Source organism: Copadichromis virginalis, linkage group LG4, assembly GCF_057382275.1.
Source record: "Copadichromis virginalis isolate Kocher_CV1m ecotype Utaka linkage group LG4, C_Virginalis_male_GT1.1, whole genome shotgun sequence".
NCBI lineage: Eukaryota > Metazoa > Chordata > Actinopteri > Cichliformes > Cichlidae > Copadichromis > Copadichromis virginalis.
The window spans coordinates 3,876,163-3,897,626 of NC_140621.1; the positions used below are offsets into that span (position 1 = coordinate 3,876,163).

The 21,464-nt window shown below is 44.0% G+C and overlaps 1 protein-coding gene across 6 annotated transcripts in view; it reads left to right on the plus strand.

Annotated features, from left to right (window-relative positions):
* The window catches only part of caskin1 (CASK interacting protein 1), a 137,394-nt gene that overhangs the window by 109,141 nt on the left and 6,789 nt on the right, over positions 1–21,464 (plus strand). For 2 of the 6 annotated variants that reach the window (XM_085453172.1, XM_085453176.1), the window contains 12 exons: positions 2,309–2,413; positions 3,179–3,297; positions 8,878–8,959; positions 9,501–9,610; positions 12,291–12,401; positions 13,975–14,076; positions 14,259–14,397; positions 16,102–16,245; positions 16,861–18,059; positions 18,166–18,471; positions 18,838–19,426; positions 19,719–20,223. In XM_085453172.1, coding sequence (XP_085309298.1) covers positions 2,309–2,413; positions 3,179–3,297; positions 8,878–8,959; positions 9,501–9,610; positions 12,291–12,401; positions 13,975–14,076; positions 14,259–14,397; positions 16,102–16,245; positions 16,861–18,059; positions 18,166–18,471; positions 18,838–19,426; positions 19,719–20,223 — 3,511 coding nt within the window. The remainder of the gene's footprint in view (positions 1–2,308; positions 2,414–3,178; positions 3,298–8,877; positions 8,960–9,500; positions 9,611–12,290; positions 12,402–13,974; positions 14,077–14,258; positions 14,398–16,101; positions 16,246–16,860; positions 18,060–18,165; positions 18,472–18,837; positions 19,427–19,718; positions 20,224–21,464) is intronic. The other 4 variants (XM_085453174.1, XM_085453177.1, XM_085453173.1 and 1 more) reach the window with 3 other exon arrangements.

Sequence of the window (21,464 nt, forward strand, 5' to 3'; positions counted from 1 at the left end):
ACAAGCAGTCGATGCTGTTAAAGTGGTGCAACTGAACAGCAGCGCCACATTTTTAAAAAATGCTTTCAGCGTCTTTGCTAATAAGAGAAGTTAGGTGTCAAATAGGCTGGGTAGGCTCCTCATTTTGTGACAAACCTCTGTTCTCCTGAGTTGGTTTGTGCTTTAGTTGTCTTGATTTGTAGTTTTTGGTTTTTACAGTTCTTTCCCCCCGTTTCCGTTTCCTTTTGTTCTTCCCTCCTTCCCTGAATTTCACCATCGTCCCAGCCACCAGGGCAGCCCTGCTCCTTATCCCGACACGCTCCACTCGAAGCCCTCTCCTGAACAAGCCAGAGTGTTTTCTGTTCTGTCCTCGTCCTGCGTGCCGTTTCACGTCTGTTCATTTTAGCATCACTTTTACCCACCTTGTTCACTTACCGTCACTGGATGTGAGTGTGTGTTTGTGTGTGAGTGAGTTGGTGAATTATTTCAATAAACTCTTAGGTCTGTACATGTGTTGAAGGGTTTGGAGAGTTAGAAATTGTTATGATTGAAAGAAACATACAGTAAAGGTGTTTTTCTTTTCATATTGGGAGGAGTTTTAGTTTGACAGCTTTGTGTTTGTAATACTTTTGGCGTTTCTCTTTACCAAACGGGGACATTTTCTAGCTATTCAGTGAGAAACTGCTTCCTGAATAATACAAATTTTATCTTCTTTGATTGTTGAACATGAGATATTAGGGGGGAGAAAAAAAGACTATGTAAAAGTTGGCAACTTACAAGGTATAAAATGTCAAGTGTTGCATAAAAGACCCAAATACATTGCTAGAAAATGTCCCCGTCAGTGCTGTGCAGGTAAGTTTTTCACTGATTGTAAACGGCTCTGTGAATGGGAGACCATTCTGTTACCTCGAGGAAAACGAGTCCTTCCTTTCTTCATCACAACTATGTCAGCTCAGCATGTTTTCTCTGAGCCTCGATGGTTCAAAGACGGCACATTTCACAAGCAGCTGGAATATCGGGCTCTATGAAAGGATGTGGAAACAGACTGGTCAATAACGTTCCCAAGGTCACTCTGAGGGATGCAAAATGTCCACAAGGAGCATCGCAGCTCAGTTTCTCTGCAGCACTGTTGGTCACACATGTAAACCATTATCCAGCCCTTATTAAGATGGTTATAATGGTTTATTTATAATACTCTCCAAATGCACTACAGCAGCCCCATTCTGAAAAGCCCAACATATATAATCACATATTTTTGGATGCATTATATATGTATGTGTATGTACATTATGGCATATATGTGTATATACACAGATTTTCATGTTATGGATTTATTTATGTACTATTGGTATATAAATGTTTTCATATATCTATATATATATGCTGTGTTTTTTTCTGTGTGTGAGAGAGAGAATGTGTGTAAGTTTGAAACCTTTCCTTTATTGCTCCTCTCTCCTACTGGACTTACTTCCTGTCTTTTTCAAGAATTACTTTAGAGTTAACTTAATTAACTCCACTTTATCCTTGCTGTTCTGAGAATAGGACGAATATGAATATGAACATACTCCAGACGACAGTGTAAATTTATCCATTGCAACTTTTTTTATGGATCAAGGCAGGTTGTGATTCAAGATGCTGTCGTCTGAAGCGATTTAGGACTAACATGAGAAAATGTGAGGCCACTGAGAGGCGTTAAGCCTAATCTGGGAACCTCAGTAATCTGCAAACGTCAGCCGTTACCACGGCCTGCACTTGGTTTAAAGTATATTTAAGGAGCAGATATAATCTCATGTATTTTATACAAACTTATACATATAATATATATAAATATATATCATATGAACTTGTTACATAGTACAGTACACATACGTAGCATTGATAGCTGCAGTATTAAGTGCAGACCTGTGTGCTAACCTCATATTAAATCCACTCTGAGGTCAAATTTGAATGCTAAATATCACAAACATATAAAAAGAAAGAGCAGACGTAAGCCCTGCAGTATTATTGTGAACATGTGGACAGTTACTGTTAGTCCCACTTGTTCTGTGGACCTTGTAATTGAATACAAAGCTACCATACGTTGACTCATGACACATGGTGTTAGCAGCTACCTATGAAATGGGAACATTTAGCAGCAAAATAGACAATTATTAGTGTTTTTATAAAATAAAAGTGTAATGCATGGCTGCATAAATAAGCACAGTGCTGATTGCTATAGTTCTGTTCCACAGAAAAATGAAGTATTACTGCGTTAAGTGGCAGAACAACACCAGTTTCCTCGGTCACTTTAGAGTCAGTTAGCGGCTAACAGTGGTATTCTGTGTTGAAGGTTGTCGCGGCTCAGAGGCAAGTCCTCAAAGTTCTCCTACCCCGTCCAGCGGGCCCCATGGAGGCTCCAACGAAGAGATCTGGGTACTGCGCAAGCCTGTGGCAGGTAACTAAGCCGCGCTGCGCTGAGCCCTCAATCCCTGAAACCTGAAGGTCTGACCAGGGGTCAAACAGTATCTGACGCCATTCAGAAAAACTTTTCATACCCAGCGCTGCCATTTCTAAGTGCCTACAGTAGTACAAATGTCTGGAAGACAGAAACCACTCATCTGTTTGTTTGAACCACAAGATGATGTGGTTTGAAGGCTTTCAGGTACTCTTTGACCTGCTCCTGACAGTCTCCCATCTCCTGCTTATCCTTCCATCCGAAGCTTAGCTGAAGTCAGCGGCCTTATGTGTAGGACTGCAGCCATCTGCATCGGTCTACAGTCTTTGTGCGTGCGTGTCTTTCCAACTGCTTGTGTGGGGACATCAAGAAAGCTAAAAAATCTGAGAGAAAACCCAAGAGAAAAGATGGTGTGTGCGCGCACGTGTGTGTGCAACATGTATGAAAGTGTCTTTATTCCACTTTTCTGTTCGTCACTCAATCGTCCGTCACCCTGTCTGTCCGTCCTGTGCATCCAACCACATGCTGCCCAGTGCATTTCAATGGAGAGTCACACCTCTTACCACACTGCTTTGGATATCAGCTAAACCACTCAATGCGTGTGTTTGTGTGTGTGTGTCTGTGTGTGTGTGACTGTATGCATCCATCTTGTTGCATGTTTGCATTCGTATGAACAAAATCTATACGTGTTGTTTGGGCGGTTGCATGCGTGTGTGAATGTATGTGTATGTCGTGTGTGTGTGTGTGTGTGTGTGTGTGTTCCAGGTGGAGATCGCAGCAGCGTCGGTAGTTCCGGCAGTGTAACCAGTGTGAGGTCATCAGGCAGTGGGCAGAGTGCTGGCAGCGCTGCACACATCCTCCACGCACAGGCTGAGGGGGTTAAGGTACCCTACACACACACACACACACACACACACACACACACACACACACACACACACGCAAACACTTGACTAAACCTAACGGATGATCTTAAACAAGTAGTGAAATTTTCTGAGGTATTATGAAATGGTCCTTTAGGCTGCATTCACACTGCAGGCGAAAGCGCATCAAATCCGACTTTTCTGACCCTGTGCGACCATCTATCCCATCATGGTGACAGTGTGAACGGCTCAAATCCGATATTTTCAAATCCGATCGGGGTCACTTTCGTATGTGGTGCTGAATCCGATACATATCCGATGTTTCAGAAAGCGACTGCTGTTTGATGGTCATGTCGCATTAAATCCGTCTTTTACGTCACTGACACGAGACAGACGCCAATTATCAGCGCCGGAGAAGACATCGCGAACGCTTCCTGGCCATCCAGTGTAGATGTTGGGAAGAGAGCGTTGGAGAAACGTGAACATTTTATTTGTACTGTATAATCTGCAGATTCTGACAGAAACCTGCAGCTATCCTTTGAAGCAGCGCTCCTCTAAAACAGCAATAATGATAGTTATAAAGTTAGTTTGTAAATAACAAAATAACTTTATAACTTAAAGCAAAATTAGGAAACGTAAAGTCCGAAGTCTTTATATTAAGGCCATCAGTCAAACAATACTGTTGCTCTGGGTGTAAACAGAGCGCGTTGTGTGTGACGTCTTCTTTTGTGCATGCGGGCACTTTGAGCGTTCACACTAGAGCGCGTTTGCTGTCGCATTTTATCTGTAGTGTGAACGAGCAGACGAAAAAATCAGATTTGATAAAAAAATCGGAGTTGAGCATCAAGACCTGCAGAGTGAACGTAGCCGTAGTTTGTAAAACGTAACAAGCTGGGAGTTAAAAGCTGAAATTGAAATATTTGTGGCTGTGCAATAAATTGTAACATCTCATGACTGGTTACTTGGCTACTGGAGGTCAAAAATGACAACTGAACAGGCTTTGGGGGCTTGTGTTTATTTAATTTAAAAAAACTATTTTATAAAAGTATAATGTAGCCAGTGTGACAATATCCATTGGTTTTGACTATAGTTTAGGTTTTAAGTTCAAAGTTAGTAGAGTGCTAAGTTATTAGGTAATGCTAGCAAGTTTCGAGACTTTCATTCATGTGGGTTTCCTTAGTGCTAAGGCAACGGGCTAATAATGGTTCAGTCACACTAAAGTTAAAACTGCGGCCTCTGCAACTGGGAAAAATCTGCGCTTGCTTCGTGATTGCATTGTAGTTACAGCAATTAGTTGGTGGCTGCAAATCTCTCAAGTCCCGCCCAGTACTTTCATTGTTCAGGTCGCCTGGGAAATGTGTCTCCAAATAACTGCAGTCCAACTGATTGCACTTACACGTATATTACGCCACCCAACACGTTCCTATATTACGAGTTTGGAAAAATGAGGAAACATGAGAACTGTTTGGAATCAATCTACACATGCACGTTTATTTTACTTAAATCGCTTTGGAAAACACTAACTAAGGTTAAGGTAAGGTTATGGTTAGGATTAGGGATTAGGGTCAGGGCTGGAATACACGGCTGGAACGTGTGTTACCGCAGGAGCGTCATCCTATTCGATTTCATGCTCAATCCGGCGCGTAGCATAGGAGCGTGGGTGGTCACCTTTCCAATGGAACGCCTCGGGATGTGAGAAATCGTCGGTATATTACGCGTCGGGAGTAAGAACGGGCTTCACTTCCAGGTACTCCAAAGGTTTGCAAACCTTTGTAAAGGAATAACATTTTGCCAACACCTTTCATCAATCTGAGTCTAAACCTGGTTTGCAGCTGGTTGTTTTCTGGTTATATTGCTATATAAAAGCATCTCATTTTGTAGATACCACCACCCTGCACCATCCAAACTTGACACCAGTTTTACACTGAAAGCAGACTGACTCCACCTAATTGCTGTTTTATCGCCATCTTGATGAACCAGAGTCACTTCACAGTAACTGACTGTGTGGTTGCAGACCTGCTCCACATCTTCAGAGGGATGTTGTTTCAAATACAACAACATCTCAAGTTCACTGGTTCCAGTGATTTTTCTGTGCCATGGTCTCGAACCACAGTTTATCCTAGTGTGACTGTAGTATAAAATACTAGTAAACACTAGGAAACCTGCAGCAAACGCTTCAGGGATTGGCTCTACCACCATGTACATCATCACTGATGAAGGCTTACATGATGATACTAATCCTGCTTTTAGAAGATCTATTATATTGTATCTACTGTACATTATAAAACGCTGTGAGGCGACGTTTGTTGTGATTTGGCGCTACATAAATAGAATAGAATTGAATTGAATAGAAGATATAACCTTTGTTCCTTATGAATGTTTATTTATTCCAAGTCTTACCAATGAGTGGACAACATCAAAGTCATTTTTATTTCTTCTTGTCTTTAAAATGAAGGTACAGGGCTGTTGTTTGAAGCTACAGTTCAGGACGTCACATGTAAATAGTTTGTAGGCAAACAGATGAGTGGATAACTGTGCTTTGACTTTTTTATGCTATGCCTTTATGCATTATTCTTTTTAATATTTTCCTATTTGTTATAGATAAGATGTAACATTAAAAAAACATCTGTAAAAGTAAAGTATACCACGACGTTAAAGATTGAAGTAGTGGCACAGAGATATGCCACATGGACATTATATCCCACATTTTTCTCTCATAAAAAGATTATGCAGATGGATGTCAGTTATTTGAACGCACTACAGTAATAGAACCACACAGCAGATTTGTGTAGCTCAGACTCGGTGAAAGCCTCTGTTCTCTCTGCATCTCGTTTCTCTTTCGTTGGAAGTCCAATTTTTATTGCAGTGCTGCAGGTTTCAGGAGGATGTTTTACTGTGATTAATGCGGTGGCAGTCGGCATACATCATGTCAGGGTTTTTTTCCCAAAAGACAGCCTTTTCTCCAGAGATCAATTCTAACTGAGATGATGTAGGTACTGAATCTATAAAAGGCAGAAACAGCACCCAAGCAACTGACTTTTTTCTCACTGAGGATATGATATTCAGCAAAGGTGTGACTGTCCCCTGAAGGCAACAGTAGGTAATTTAGAATGAGTATATGAGCATGAAATGGACACTTATCATCAGATATCATGATTTCAGGAAACCAAACCCTTTAAACGCATGTTTTATCCAGGATGGATGGCCTGTGGAGTAACATTTATTAGAAGCGATACCACATTTTTCTTTAACAAATGAAAAGTAGAATTCATTATTCCTGAAATATACTCACATGTACTTTAGTTTTGCTGCTACAGCCTCATTTGTTCTGGTGTAATGTGTAGCCTGTGGTGACTATTGTAACAGTAGTGAGTTTATTCCCTGCCTTTATATATAACCTTTCCATACTACTGCCATTGTTATGTTTTAATATGCCTCAGATAAATTCAATTTGGCCTCCGTGTTGGCACAGGGAAGCCAACACATGGTTTTATATCTATAATAAAAAAAGAAAAGAAGCTCTGACTGAATTTTCCACCATGTTTCCAGCTGTGTGGTTCATGACAAAAACATTTTCACCTAATAGTTATCTTAAGAGCTTAAAAATGAAGGATTTCTTACTGGGATGCATCAACTTTAGTATGTTTAGAACAAAGAATATATGATAATGTGAAATGTTATTACCTTTCGCTTGATCTGAACATGTCTTTCATTAGAACATTAAAAAACTGGTTTGACCAACTATGTATCCATGCAAGCTGTGGCAAGATATGCACAGTTTTCTAATTTATAGTCTTTACTTTCTATATGATGCTAATTCTGACAGTAAAGTCTTGCTAATGAAGAGTGCCATGTTTGAGATCGTACACTGTGGTTTGCTAAGTGTACAGAGGAGCAAGGTGTTCAACAGAAGGGGGTTAAGTTATCAGAAAGTTAGCAGTAGTTAATCGAAGGGACTACTACGCAACTCCTAGCTCAACGTAGTGATACGGTAATGTTAGCTAAATGATATTTAGCTTAAGTAGCTAATATCAGCGGGCCAAGGCTAACTGGGTCATGGCTGGTAGACAAAATTAAAACTTGGCTGCAGCTTCTATGTTGGAAAACTGAAGCCAATTAAGTGTCTTAAACTTTCTACCGAAAGGCCACCAGATGGCGATAGCTATGGTCACAAAAAGACATCCAGTCCAACAGACGTCTGTGGGAAAACAGCCAAACAGGCAGATGAAGTGTGGCAATGAAGCTATTCTTGCCCTATTGTACTTCTGTTCATGTGGACGTAGCGTTTTCAGAGGGAGAAATGTTTTGTCATTCATCCAAGTCTTCAGTCTCAGCTGACTCCAGGTTTCCCCAATCACCTAAAGAAAGCTCCAGCTGATCCAGGAGGGAAGGACAACCGCTGCCCAAGCGAAAACCCGTAGTGATCCCGTACGTGTCAGGAGTATCGGAGCAGTTGAGACGCATTTTTTCTAAACACCAGGTCTCTGTGGCTTTTGAACCCCAAAACACGCTGCGCCAAAAAACTGGTCCAACCCAAGGATCGGGTCCCCCGACACAAACAGAGTAACATAGTGTACGCTGTTCAGTGCAGGAGGATTGTCAGGATTTATACATCGGGGAAACCAAACAACCTCTGGCGAAGCGGATGGCACAACACAGAAGAGCTACCTCGTCGACGCTGCAGTCTATTTACACGTTTTCATCTGAAAACGCTCCGCGTCCACGCTAACGTTTTCAGACGTTTTCACAGAGTTGTGCGTCCACATTGAAACGACTGAAAACACTTACGTTCCAGTCCTGAGCATGCGTGAAACGCAAGAAGATTCAACCTGCCTCATTTCTGTCTGCTGCTTATTTACTTTCCGGCTTTTTGAAACGTCGCGGCAAACTGTCGAGGAAAAGCTTTTTTTAAATGGACTAACAATGAGGTGGAGTTGCGAGTCTGTGAGTAACACAAATTACAAAGTTGCAAAAGCGAGTGAGAATGAAAGAATTTAAAGAAAAGCTCTCTGAATCATGTACAAACTGTTATTAATCTTTAATAGGGCTGTCAAACTTCAGAGCTGCAAAATGCCCTCCGCTATCTTAGTTTAATTGGTCACATGACTGCATCACGTGACTAAAATGCGTCATCGTTTTCGAAAAGGCTCCGGGTTCGCTGTCCACACTGCGACGCGAAAACGGCGTTTTCAAACGTATGCGCTTTGGAGAGCGTTTTCAAAATGCTGCGTTATCCTTGAACGAAAACGCCGTCTCAGTGTGGACGGGAGGCCAAAACTGAGAGAAAAAGATGCGTTTTCAAAGGAAAACGTATTAGTGTGGACGTAGCCTAAGACTGGGCAAACCTGCAGTCAGCTGAGACTGAAGACTTGGATGAGTGACGAAACATTTCTCCCTCTGAAAACGTCCAGATGAACAGAATCAACCTTTGGGATGATTGAGCATGCATCGAGATGAAAATATGCTGTATTTTCAGCATGTTGGAAAAAAATGAATGCCACGTCAGGGCAGTAAAAAGAAAGTCGTTAGAAGTTGGTGCTCCTGTGTATGAAAGTGTGGTCTCATAAATGTGCTGTGTTTGTGTGGACTTGTTTTTTCCAGCTTTTAGCCACCGTCTTGTCTCAGTCTGCCAAAGCGAAGGAGCATCTGATGGAGCAATCCAAGTCTGTGGATCAGCCTCCAGGTAGGCCAGGCAGGTGACCAGAAAAGAAAGAAGGCTTTCTCCGTTTCCTCTTGTTGCTTATTACTAATCTCACCGCCAAGTATTTTAGGCATACTGTAATATTTGATAACACAAACCGAAGCACAAGCAGCAGGAAGCTGGTGAGAGAAAGAAGAGCCAATGCTTTCTAATAAAGAGGAGAAGAGCAGAACCAGGGAGCAAGAGAGTGGGATGAGTCTTAATCCACAGGTCTTTTAGAAAATGTCATCATTTGCTTTCACACACAAAAAGATCTTGGCTTGTTTGGTAGACAGATGGCCAAGGCAGGGGATGTAGGAGGGAGTGTAGAAGGGTGTGATTGGTTAAAAAAAGGTTTGCTGTATGTTGGGAACCAGGAATTCTGTTGGTTGAGCATCAAAACAATGAAGACGACCGATCGCAAGGCAGTTAAAGGAGGAGATTCGAGGTCAGATAGCAAGCGATAAACTCACCTGTTGATCGATCCAAGTATGCAAGCATAGGACGACAATTTGTGACTGGCCAACAATATTTCTCCTCACAGGCTCTGCCAGCTCCTCTCGGACGTCGAGCCAATCAGGCTGTCCACTCCACGAAGCGCCGCCTTATGATGCCACGGCAACCAGGAAGGGGGAGGGTCCATGCGAGGGGAAGGTAGGACAGTCCCAAATCCCTACAGATTCCGCCTTTCATGCAAACACATACAGGCAGTCACCACCATCAGCATCTAACTGCAGGATGATAAGAACGTAGCTTCTCAGTCACCACAACCACAACACTCGCTCTCACACTTGTACACACACACACACACACACACACACACACCAGGATGTCCCATCGGTTTCTCTCGCAGCTGGCTTCGTCCGTGCTGCGAGTTTTCGGATGCAGCCACGACACGGTGAGTGTGAGAGTGGATCCTGTATGAACGTGAACGAGGAATCGTGTGTGCGTGTGAGAAAATCCTGCATTTCTGTTATCTTTTACCTGCTGGCCATTGTTATTCGCCCCTTTTAGTTGCAGCTTCTCTTCTTCCATTGCTGTATTTTTCTTACTTTGCTGGAAAAACATCTGATAGTGCACCTGAGGGAAGGACATCCTAGTTAGATATTGGCGGGTGTGTGTTGTGTGTGTGTGCTGGCAGGGGCCCAGCAGTGTGCATAACGTGGGTGGACTTAGCACTAAAAGTGTGAAATCTGAGCTTGCACCATGTGCAATAAATTGTCATTTACTGTACAGTGTATGTGTGCATGTTTGCCCATGTGTTTGACTTCACGTGTCATTGTACAATCGTTTCATGTTCAAAACAAAACCAAAAACAAAACAGTGAGCATATTTAAATAGCAGGTGGTCATGGTGGTAGTGTGCATCGCTTGCCTGCAGTATATGTGTGCACACACTAGCATGTAAGCCATGTTCTACTGACCATCTGTTAGATAGAGTCCCGATTCCTCTGCACCCAGCTTCACAATACTTCCCTAGACGGGTAACGTGGAAGAACGATGGGAAGAACGATGGGAAGAACGATGGGAAGAACGATGGGAAGAACGATGGGAAGAACGCCGGTGGTTCTTGAGGGACTTTGAGGAAGCAGGAGGGACACGGGGAAAGAGAGAAAGAGCCTGAAAGAATGGAGAAAAACAAGAGTGACAGGAGGGATGTGGGAGTTTAAAGAAAAGCAGCGTGTGAGTGGGAAGAAGTCAAGCAGTGGTTTTCCAGTTAGGCCGATTGCTTTTCCATCTGCTGTCACACAGCAGGACACTACTTTAACCATACTCTGGAATAACCTTCCCCTCCAAATTAGACAAGCGTCATCAGTGCAGGTCTTTAAGTCCAGATTGAAAACCTATTTTTATTCCCTGGCTTTTAACTCTGTAGGAAACTGACACCTTCTTATTATTTTATTGTTTGTAATGATTTTATGGTATTTTTAATTTGGTTGTTGTTTTGATCTGTGTTGTTCAGCACTTTGGTCTGCCTGGTGTGTTCTTAAAGTGCTATACAAATAAACGATGATGATGATGATGATGATGATACTCCATCATAATAAAGGTCTGGGTCATAATGAAGGTCACCAAGCAACAAATTTACCTGGGACTGCACAGCATTTTTATTCCTTCGACGCTCACCCCATATATTGATACGGTGTTCAGTCTTGATTGGGTCTAATTTATAAAAGCCAACACATGAGCCTCGTGAGAAATAGGACAGATAGGGCACACATATCATAACACCATATAAACAAACTTTTCATTTCTGAATGTTGGACTTATCGAGGCAGAAAACTGTATCCTGTAGTTGTCCTACATGATCAATATCAAATCACCTGGAATATTCACACCACACAACAGCATTGATAACCTGTCCCACATTGTCCAACTTTTATTGCTACACATTTAATCAAACTTAATGAAGTTCTTTAAAGCCAGTAACTAATTGGTTTCTTAAAATCTGTATAAAGTATCAAAATCACTTAGAATTTTTTTTAGTTATTTCAAAAACAATAACACTTGCTTACTCCAGTAGCAATCGTAAGAAGTCAAAGATTAGCTTAAAGTTACGTTTAACAGTAAGAGGCCTGTCTTTGACCCTGTGGTATTGTTGGACTGTAAAACAGGAGGGAAATATTTGCTAGTCTGACTGTTGTTTAGCATGCTAAGCTACATCCCAGACCCAGGATTTCCAGGCCTCAGTGGCTTCCCACTTTTCATGTCGCATCCTGGTTAGCTAACATCTGCCGGTCTAACAGACGCCAATCACAGATAAAACATGGACAGAAAGCTGAACTTATAATGTGAATTTTTAAGGTTTTGAGTTAACATGCAATCAGTCAGAAAATCGGGGTTAGAAGTGTGAAAGTATCTGAAAAGGGGAAGTGTGCAAAAGCGAATGTGTATGCTTCTAATTAAGAGCAGCGTTTTCTGGCGTTGCCTTTTTTGCAGCACTGTGCAAAACAAACAGTAGACACTATGTGTTTTCTCTGCTTTCCAGCTGTAAAGTGTAAGATACAGATTAGCCTGTTGTTGCTAATCTGACCTTCTGTAGTAGCTGAGATTCTGTCGACTGGACGTTTTCCCTTCCTAACCTTAGCCTGGTTTTCACTGCAGGACCAAGGGAGGCTGTCCAGGGCTATTTCAGTAGCCAGCCAGCTTATAATACCGCTGAATCATCCATTAATGTGTAAGAATTAGCTTAGGACCACCCTAAAGATGACAAGACATGGTCATTAAAATGTAGCCCCTCTTTTGCCCTACTTGGCCCTGCTGAGAAAAAAAAATGGCTGTCGAAGAAACACATGGAGCCAGTGACCGCATGCCCCCTGTCTTCTCTCCCGTAGAGCTCAGAGGCCGTTGTCCAATGGCTGAGCGACTTTCAGCTGCAGGTCTACGCTCCAAACTTCCTGGGCGCTGGGTATGACTTGCCCACCATTAGCCGAATGACCCCGGAGGTAAGGCAACTAAACCCTGACCCTGACTCCCAGAGAGGTCGCAGGCACCTCCAAGGACCACAATGAGAACAAGTCTGCACGACTTTGATTTGTGTTGTCCTTGATGTTTTCAATATGCATGTAAATAATTTATTTTACAAAACAAAATCGCAAGTGAGCACAATTAAACCACTCAACCAACCACCTGCCTTTTCCTGCCTCGTGCCTCACCTGCCTACGTTCACTTTCCTCCCCCCTCGATCATGTATTGCCTTCCCCCTCTGACTCCAGAAAAGGTTTAAATGTGTGAACCCCTTCGCGTACTGTTGAGTCTCTGGGCTCTCACCAGCCCCACAGTATTAAAACCTTTGCCATCGGCTCAAGTCTGAAGAAAGGTCATAAAATGGCCATGAAGATAATGAGACACGAGTCATCTTGCTGTTCGTATCCCTATTTTTGCAAAATGTTAAACAGAAAATAACCAGTACAAGACGACTGTATGTTACTGCGTACTGTGGCTCTTGGTACACCCTAGTGGTCACTTAATGCAAGTTGTGTGTCGTACTTAATGTGTGGACCTTTAAAAGTAGTTCCTTTTTACTCAGAAGAGAATGTCAAATAAAGAGTTGCAGTATGGGGAAATTATTATGTAATGTTTTTGTGTTTAAATATTGTCTTCAGAATTCTGCCTAAATATGAATTAAAAATAAGCTCTGGTTTAAATGTTAGCATCAAGATCTTAAAACAAAGTCCATAAAAGACAAAAATCCTCCTGTGATGATACCTATAGTATTTTTACGTGTTTGTTGTTTCCATTTTAAGCTGCCGGTTGAACGCAGAGAAATTTAACACATTCAAAAACCAACTCAGTGAACTTGTGTTCGACTTTGTGACCCTTCACCTCACCTCCAACACTGCTCCTGCTGCTGCTAGCTTTGAGGAACAATCCTGGCCCTGCCACACTTAAAAACAAATAATTTATAGCATTCATAAATTACTTGTGTATATATGCACACTTTGTGCACGCTGAAGGGACTCAGATTAGCGATGGCTTAAAGGGCTTTTCTCATCAGAGATGTGTCACTGAGCGGAGGCCTCGTCTCCTGGTTCGTCCCACAAAATGATTTATGCAGCCAAGTGTACGTGGCGGCTGTTGTATAAAAGTGTGTTCTCGGGTGTCCTAACAACTTCCAGTGAGTTGCACTGAAGTCAAATGTAGCACTTGTGCCGTGCAGCGCTCTGTGATATTTCTGTCTTCTTTATATCAAAGTGCGGTCATGTCTGCGTACCAGATTCAGCCTGTTTTTTTAATTTTGGCCGCCTCCTTTCACTGCAGACATTTGCTTTTGTTTGCCATGCTTTTCTTATGGGTTTGACACATCCGCGCTCTTCTCCCTTTAGCCGACAGAAGCCTTCATCAGATATCACGCCATCTCTTGTGTTGCAAATTTTCTTCTGAGTGTGTGTGTGTGGAAGACAGAGAGAGAACGACAGAGAGTGATGGGCACTTGGGGAGATTTTCTTGTACTTTGTGGAATAAAAATGCCTGAACATATACTTACAGCTTCTTACTTACATGTTTGTGTGTGTGTAGGATCTGACCGCTATTGGAATAACTAAACCAGGTCACAGAAAGAAGATAACATCAGAGATTAACAAGCTAAGTGTTACAGAGTGGCTGCCTGAGCATAAACCTGTGAGTACACGCACACACAGACTTTTTAAACCAGTCAAATAGATGCTTGTATGTCATTGCTATGCCAAAACTTTGATTGGTTGATCATGACACGAAGTGTCCTGTGGGCTAATATTCTGAGCTACCATGGGAAGCTACAAGCTACTGCCTGCTCAGCGCTCTTATTTCTGGCATTCTTACAGGCTAGCCTAGGAGAATGGCTATCTTCTGTTGGTCTAAGCCAGTACCACCAGATGTTAGTGCAGAACGGTTACGAGAACATCGACTTCATCACGGACATCACTTGGGAAGACCTGCAGGAAATAGGCATCACCAAACTGGGTACGACAAACAAACAATGCAGTGCTTGTTTTGTTTTTCCACTGTGAAACTGTCATGCGCCGTGGTGCGCGGGCACGAAAGGATCCAGGTGCAGACTCCGAGCTAACAAAAAGACACTTTATTAAAACAACGAAAGGCGACCCGGGGAAAGTAGAGAGCAAAACAGAAACTAAAAATCCGGGGAAACAATGACACGAGGAAGCCGGGATCGGGACGGCGGGGGGGATAGAACGGAACCGTGGGAGCTCGGGAGGGAAGTGTGGCAGTCCGTGGGGGCAGGAAGTCCGTGGAATGGCGAGTGGGCCAGGTGAGCGCCGCGAGATCCAGTTGAGCCGGAGGACAGGCAGGTAGCAGACGCCGAGTAGAAATCACTGTGGGGATGACTACGGACTGGCGTGGAGCATCCGTCAGCGCCGGATTAAGTGGATCTCCGTGTAATCACCGGGATGGAGAGCAGGTGTGCTAGTGATGGCCCAGCCCGGGGGTGTGGCTACCCGAGCATCACGCATTCCACAGACCATGACAGAAACATGAAAGTTAAGCTACAGTATCCCCTACTAATCACAAGACTCTGCATGTGGTGTATAATGTGGCCAACATTCACATTTGAGCATAGCTTTATGTATGTTAGGTGCACTTAATAGAGATGAAAGTAACCAGTAATCTCAAAAATAAACGAGTGAAGTGATTAAAATGCAGACTTAAAACCAGAATACGTATATAAGCATATGCAGAGAGTTTGGAAAGTATTCTCAGGGCTTCACTTGTTCCACATAATGACGTGTTACAGACTCCAAAATGAATTAAGTTAATTTTTCATCTCAAAATTCTACATATACACCATAATGAGTGAAAAAAGTTGACACTCAAAATTGAGATCAGGTGTGTCCTTCTTCCACTGATCATCTGTCAGACGATGAACTTGATTGGACTCCATCTGTAATAAATTCAGTTGATTGGACATGATTTGTCTCACACCTGTCTATATAAGGTCGTACAGTTGACAGTGCATGTCAGAGCACAAACCCAAGCCATGAAGTATATGTTAATGATGAATTATGAAGACGTCTTTTAGATTTTCTTACAGGGAAGCTAACTATTCCCCCAAAATACTAGCACTCTGCCTCTGGGTGCTGAATGGTGCATGAAGGGTTTACGACAGGATATCTGTAAAAAAGAAGCCGGTTGAAGATTTCTGCTGCTAGAAATTTTCTGTTGCTAATCATTTCATGACTGAAATAAAAGCTAAAGTAGCTCTACAGTTCTGTGGCATCCCTAAAATTCAAAGAAAGGTCATTTACTACACTCAAAACCTGAGCTTTATTCAATATCTTGACCCCTATGAACCCCCCTAACCCAAAAAACTATAACGAGACTGACCTTTTTGGACTACATAAAATATAGTAAACTTAAAATATCACACCCAGCATCTAAAGAGTGGGAGTTCTGAGTTACAAGTTCTCTGTCCACGCCTCCCCATCTATAAAACATTTACTAGCTAAACTGGTTAGTGTTACCATGTTAGCTGTAGCGTTTTTAGATAAGCTAGCTTCTGTAGCCTTACAGTTTTCTCAGTTAGTCAGGTTTAGTTTTCTGTTCAGGAGTTAAGGGAAAGTGCACTGACGACAAAACAAATTTTCAGTGAATTTGACTTGTATTACCTGTGTTATGCCAAACTGTAATTCCACTTTGTTAATGCTGTAGGCCACCAGAAAAAGCTAATGCTGGCGGTGAAGCGGCTGGCTGAAATGCAGCGCAGTTCAGATGGGCGGGGCTCCCTCCGAAAGAAGCCCCCACCAATCACGCAGCAGCAGGAAGTCATGTCGATGGATAGTCCTCCCCCAGATGGTGAGATCATTCAGGAAAATCTCAGCCTGTACAGTTTTAACTCCATCTTTAATTGTAATTATCTGTATGTTTCATTTGATTGTGAAACCAGTAAAAAAATAAATCATGTTAGAGTTGCTTTGGTCGTCTGCTGGTCAGATAGACTGGTGGTCCACTCTTCTTTGTTCTCAGTGGATAGTCCTTGAGCCCATCTCAAGTCCCCCATCAGACCACAGCTTTCAGACTGGTTGGTTTGGCTATCTTGCACATCTGTTGACATCTGTGACACCTAACTTACTTTACAGATGGCTGTGGAAATATCAGAAGCTTCCCTTCACTTGTCTAGGTGGATTCATACAACTGTCTAAAGACTGTATTTAGTGCATCTTCCTGAATGAAAGTCTAGTAAGCATCTTTATTTTTGACACTTGACCAAATCTGAGTAGAGCTCATGCTGTTTGCAGTTTGGGGGTTAGGTTGACTGAGCCCATAATGAAGCTACTAGATTGAAAGCAACTGCTGTGTAACAGTGGTAAAGCATTTCATCTGAGTTTCATTTACTTAATAAACCTTTTGTGAGATAAAAAGATAAGATTTCATTTATCTTCATCTGAGTTTCTCTTTGTCTCTCTTCAGAGGTCATGTCTCCCAAAATGAGCACCTTCCAGGACAGCGAGCTGAGCACTGAGCTACAGAATGCAATGACCCAGCCAGTTCAGGAGGTCAAAGCTCAGCGAACACGCAGCCTCAGCAAAGACCACGATGAGGTGCTTACAGGCGGAGGAGGAGGTGGAGGTGGGCCACCTAAGAAGGAGGCCCGGACTATGAGGCAGCAGAGCAGCCAGGGAAGCGCGTCCTCTCACCGAGGCAGTGTATCCTCACAAGGCAAACATCGTCACTCTCATTCTCACTCGCAGCCTGCACCTCCCTACACACCCCCACACACTCCTACCAAGACCAGGACCTCTTCCTCCTCGTCCACATCATCTGTGCAGAGCACGTCTTCCCCACAGGCCAAGCCCAAGCCGTCCCCACAGTTCATCCAGGGGGAAAGACCTCAGTCACCGCGCTCACATCCTCCTCAGTCTCCAACCCATCGCGGAGCCCCGTGCCAGCTTCAGCCCCAGCAGCAGCAACCTCAAATGCCGCCGCAGCACCAGGCTCACCCTCACCCTCAGCACCACCCACAGATGCAGGCGATGGAGGTCAGGGAGAGTCAGCAAGTCCCAGTCCTCTGTCTCCCACCAGAGGCAGAGTTAGCAGAGGAAGAAGGACCAAAGAACTCGTCTGTCCAGAATAAACGCGCTCACACGCTCAACCGATACGCTGTCTCAGATAGCGAGTGCGATGAGAGAGCAGGAGGAAGAGGAGGGGGTGGAGGAGAAGCAGAAGCTGACGTTGTAAGCCAGAGCTCAGCCGCTGTGAGAGGGGAAGGAGGGAAATACGCCACAGTAACTCACCGAGTCAGCCGTAGTCACTCCGTACGCAATCAGGAAAAGGGCGCCAACCGAAACCAGAGCCAGTCGTTTGCTCTCCGTCAGAAGAAAAAAGGCCCACCCCCACCACCGCCCAAACGCTCCAGCTCAGCCATCTCCACCTCCAACTCCAACCTGGCAGATGCCAACACGCAGCCGAATACGCTCACCACTACTGGGGGGATGCTGGATGTGCCTTACTACCAACAACGGCGGGCCAGCGACCTGGGGGTGTCCGTGGAGACAGCTGCCGTGGAGACGAGCAGCGTTGGCAGTGTGAGGAGCATTGCCGCCATGTTAGAGATGTCTTCTATAGGGGGAGGAGCCAAAGGCATGGCATTGCAGAAGAACTTTTTGCAGGTAATGTATACAGAACTTCATTTCTCTAACATAACACTACATATATGTTTATTTATTCATATGTATGCTGTAACTAAGTGAAATATGGTTGTTGTGCGTTCAACAGGTGGGGAAAACACGCGATGCCATTGGTCTGGATGGTGAGGTGGTAAACCGACGACGAACCATCAGCGGCCCCGTCAGTGAGCTTGTGGCTGCTGCAAGGCGCGACCAGCCAACTCCTTTGACTTTCCCCTCTCCCTCCACCCAGCCTGAATCCTCCCCTCCTCCTGTTAATTCCTCCTCACCCCAACCTCCATCCTCACCCCACCCCAGCTCAGGAGGTAGTGGCAGCTCTTCAGAGAATCTGCCTTTTGCAGAGGAGGGAAGTCTGACCATCCGCCGCCAAGGTCGAGGAGAAGGAGAAGGACAGGTAGCTATCAATATATATGTTTGTCTGTCTATCTATCTATCTATCTATCTATCTATCTATCTATCTATCTATCTATCTATCTATCTATCTATCTATCTATCTATCTATCTATCTATCTATCTATCTATCTATCTATCTATCTATCTATCTATCTATCTATCTATCTATCTATCTATCTATCTATCTATCTTTTGCATTATCTATGTAATGTAATGTGCTAAAGCTAATGTGCTCTAATGTATTGCAAATCCATAGTCAAGCTTCTGTGTTCTGTAAGCTTTATTTGTCTTATCCATTTATCTTTGTCAGTGTTTTTTGACTGTGCAAAAATGACCCCTTATCATGAATGTATGAATTTTCCGTTAGTGTGTATTTTGTGTATGTCTGCAGGGTGACGGCGAGGGTCACCAGGGAGACAGCAGCTACGCCCAGGAGGACATCTCCAATGCTGAAGCCACGGCGACCTTAAAACGACGACCCCGCAGTTCCAAGCCCCACACCAACGGCTCTGACTTCACCCTTCAAGAGTCATCCACCGTCAAGCGACGACCCAAGAGCCGTGACAAAGAGCCCGAGGGCTACGCAGAGCTGGCCACAGCCAACGGGGAGCCTGCGAACACCGGGCAGCCAAACACCACGCAGCCAGTTCCCTACCAGAACGGCACAGCCACAGTGAAACGCCGCCCAGTGTCTGATGCTGGAGTGATCGAGCAACCGCAACCTCAACCTCAACCTCAAACTCAACCACAAGTGACTGCTGCTCCTCGCAGGGACAGCTTGGACCAAGGAGCTCCAGTGGCAAATGAAGGTGGTCCTGTGAGGAAACCAAAGCCTCCAGTCTCCCCAAAGCCTGTAGTGGCACAGATAAAGAGACAGGGAGGACCTCAGACCCCACCGCAGCCTGTATCCAACAAACGAGTACCCCTACCAGGTCCGGGGACACCTGGAAGTCCAGGTAAACACAGTGGATTTGGGTGTTTTGTGTACATATTAATTCCAAATGCCCTTCAGGAAGTTGAAGCAAAAAAACAGTGATGAAAAGGCAAGCTGAAAAATAATTTTACAAAGTGTATTTTCATGAGTAAAGAGTATTTCATGCTACCCGGTCAGTCAAAGCTTATCGGTACTGGAGGGGTTTCAAACAGCGTTATAGGCCCGTATCAGCCAGTCTTAGATAGTGTTTATAAAGGAAAACAGCGTATTTCAGCTGCTCAGTGATCCAGTCTTTCTCTTTGCTCTCTGTGTAGTGGAAGGAAAGAAGATCCCTCCACCAGTTTCACCCAAACCAGCGCCACCACCCACAGCGCCCAAACCAGCCAAGCTCATCCACTCTGTAACTGGCCCCGCACTGTCCACCCCAGCCTCTGCCCCGCCCAAGCAGCACTCTGCAGTGGCCCGACAGACCAGTTCACCGCCCTCCTTCCCCCCATCTAACACTCCCAGCCCGCCGAACGCCAAACCGACGAGCCCTTCCTCCCAGAGTCCCCACACGCCACAGACACCCACCACACCACAGACACCTCAGACTCCTGCCACTCCCAGCCCAACCCCTCCGCCTGTCAAACCCCCACGATCCTCCATCGGGGGGGTGTCAGTGGACAGCGGGATGTCAGGGGGCGGGGTCACGGCGCCAGCCGCCACGACAACAGAGTTCGGAGTGGATTCATTGGTGCACCAGAAGTTGGAGGAAACAAGTGCTTCGCTGGCTGCTGCTCTGCAAGCCGTGGAGGATAAAATACTACGACAGGAAGAGTAAGGACCACACTCACACACACACACACACACACACACACACACTGACAGTCATGCTGTTAACAACAGTTAGCCACACAGAAGCATCTGGAACGTTGTCCTTCAGTAGGTGATGATATGAACCCTCTACAAGTGTCTACTACGGATTAATCTCATCAAGTGAGATCAGCGGACCACAGTCTAAGGGACTGAAAACTAGCACCCACTCAACATAGGTTGTGAGGATTTGTGCGGAGAATTCAAACACTTAAGGCCTTTGCAGACAATCACATTCAAAACATACTTGATTTGTTGCATAACAGCTGAAGTACAACTATAGATGAAATCTTCTTGCACATTAATAATAATATAATCCGGTACCATTCAGTGGAAATGTACAGTGGGGCAAAAAAGTATTTAGTCAGCCACCGATTGTGCAAGTTCCCCCGCTTAAAATGATGACAGAGGTCAGTAATTTGCACCAGAGGTACACTTCAACTGTGAGAGACAGAATGTGAAAAAAAAATCCATGAATCCACATGGTAGGATTTGTAAAGAATTTATTCGTAAATTAGGGTGGAAAATAAGTATTTGGTCAATAACAAAAATACAACTCAATACTTTGTAACATAACCTTTGTTGGCAATAACAGAGGTCAAACGTTTACTATAGGTCATTTTAGGTGGGGGAACTTGCACAATCGGTGGCTGACTAAATACTTTTTTGCCCCACTGTACCTACGCCTGTGATCACAGGATCACTAGCAGTATACTGAAATACAATGCTCTCTCTTTTTCCATTTCCATTTGTTTTTAATGTATCACAGTTGGAGAAAAGACTTCATGCTCTGTTAACCCTCTGAGGTCTGGGTCATCATCGATAGTGACCCTAGCCCTAACTGTAACTCCAGGCAAGTCTTGGCAGTCAGGGAACAAAACGGTGTGGGATAATTAGGAAACTTCTGAGGGAAACCTGGTCTTGTTAGTAGAGCTGGCATCCATCCGCCCTGAATGGATGAATCAGCTCTCATTTGATTTGTAGAAATCTGGCCAAATTTATTAAACCCCCCAAAACGTGACTATCCAGAGATGGGACCAGGAAGCATATTTATATTTATTTACTATTAAATCATCTCATATCTTCACACACTGAGGTTAATTATGGAGTTCCACAGGGTTCAGTGCTTGGACCAGTTCTGCTTACATTATACATGCTTCCCTTCCTGCTTCCCGTCTTCCTCATCAGAAGACATAGCATACATT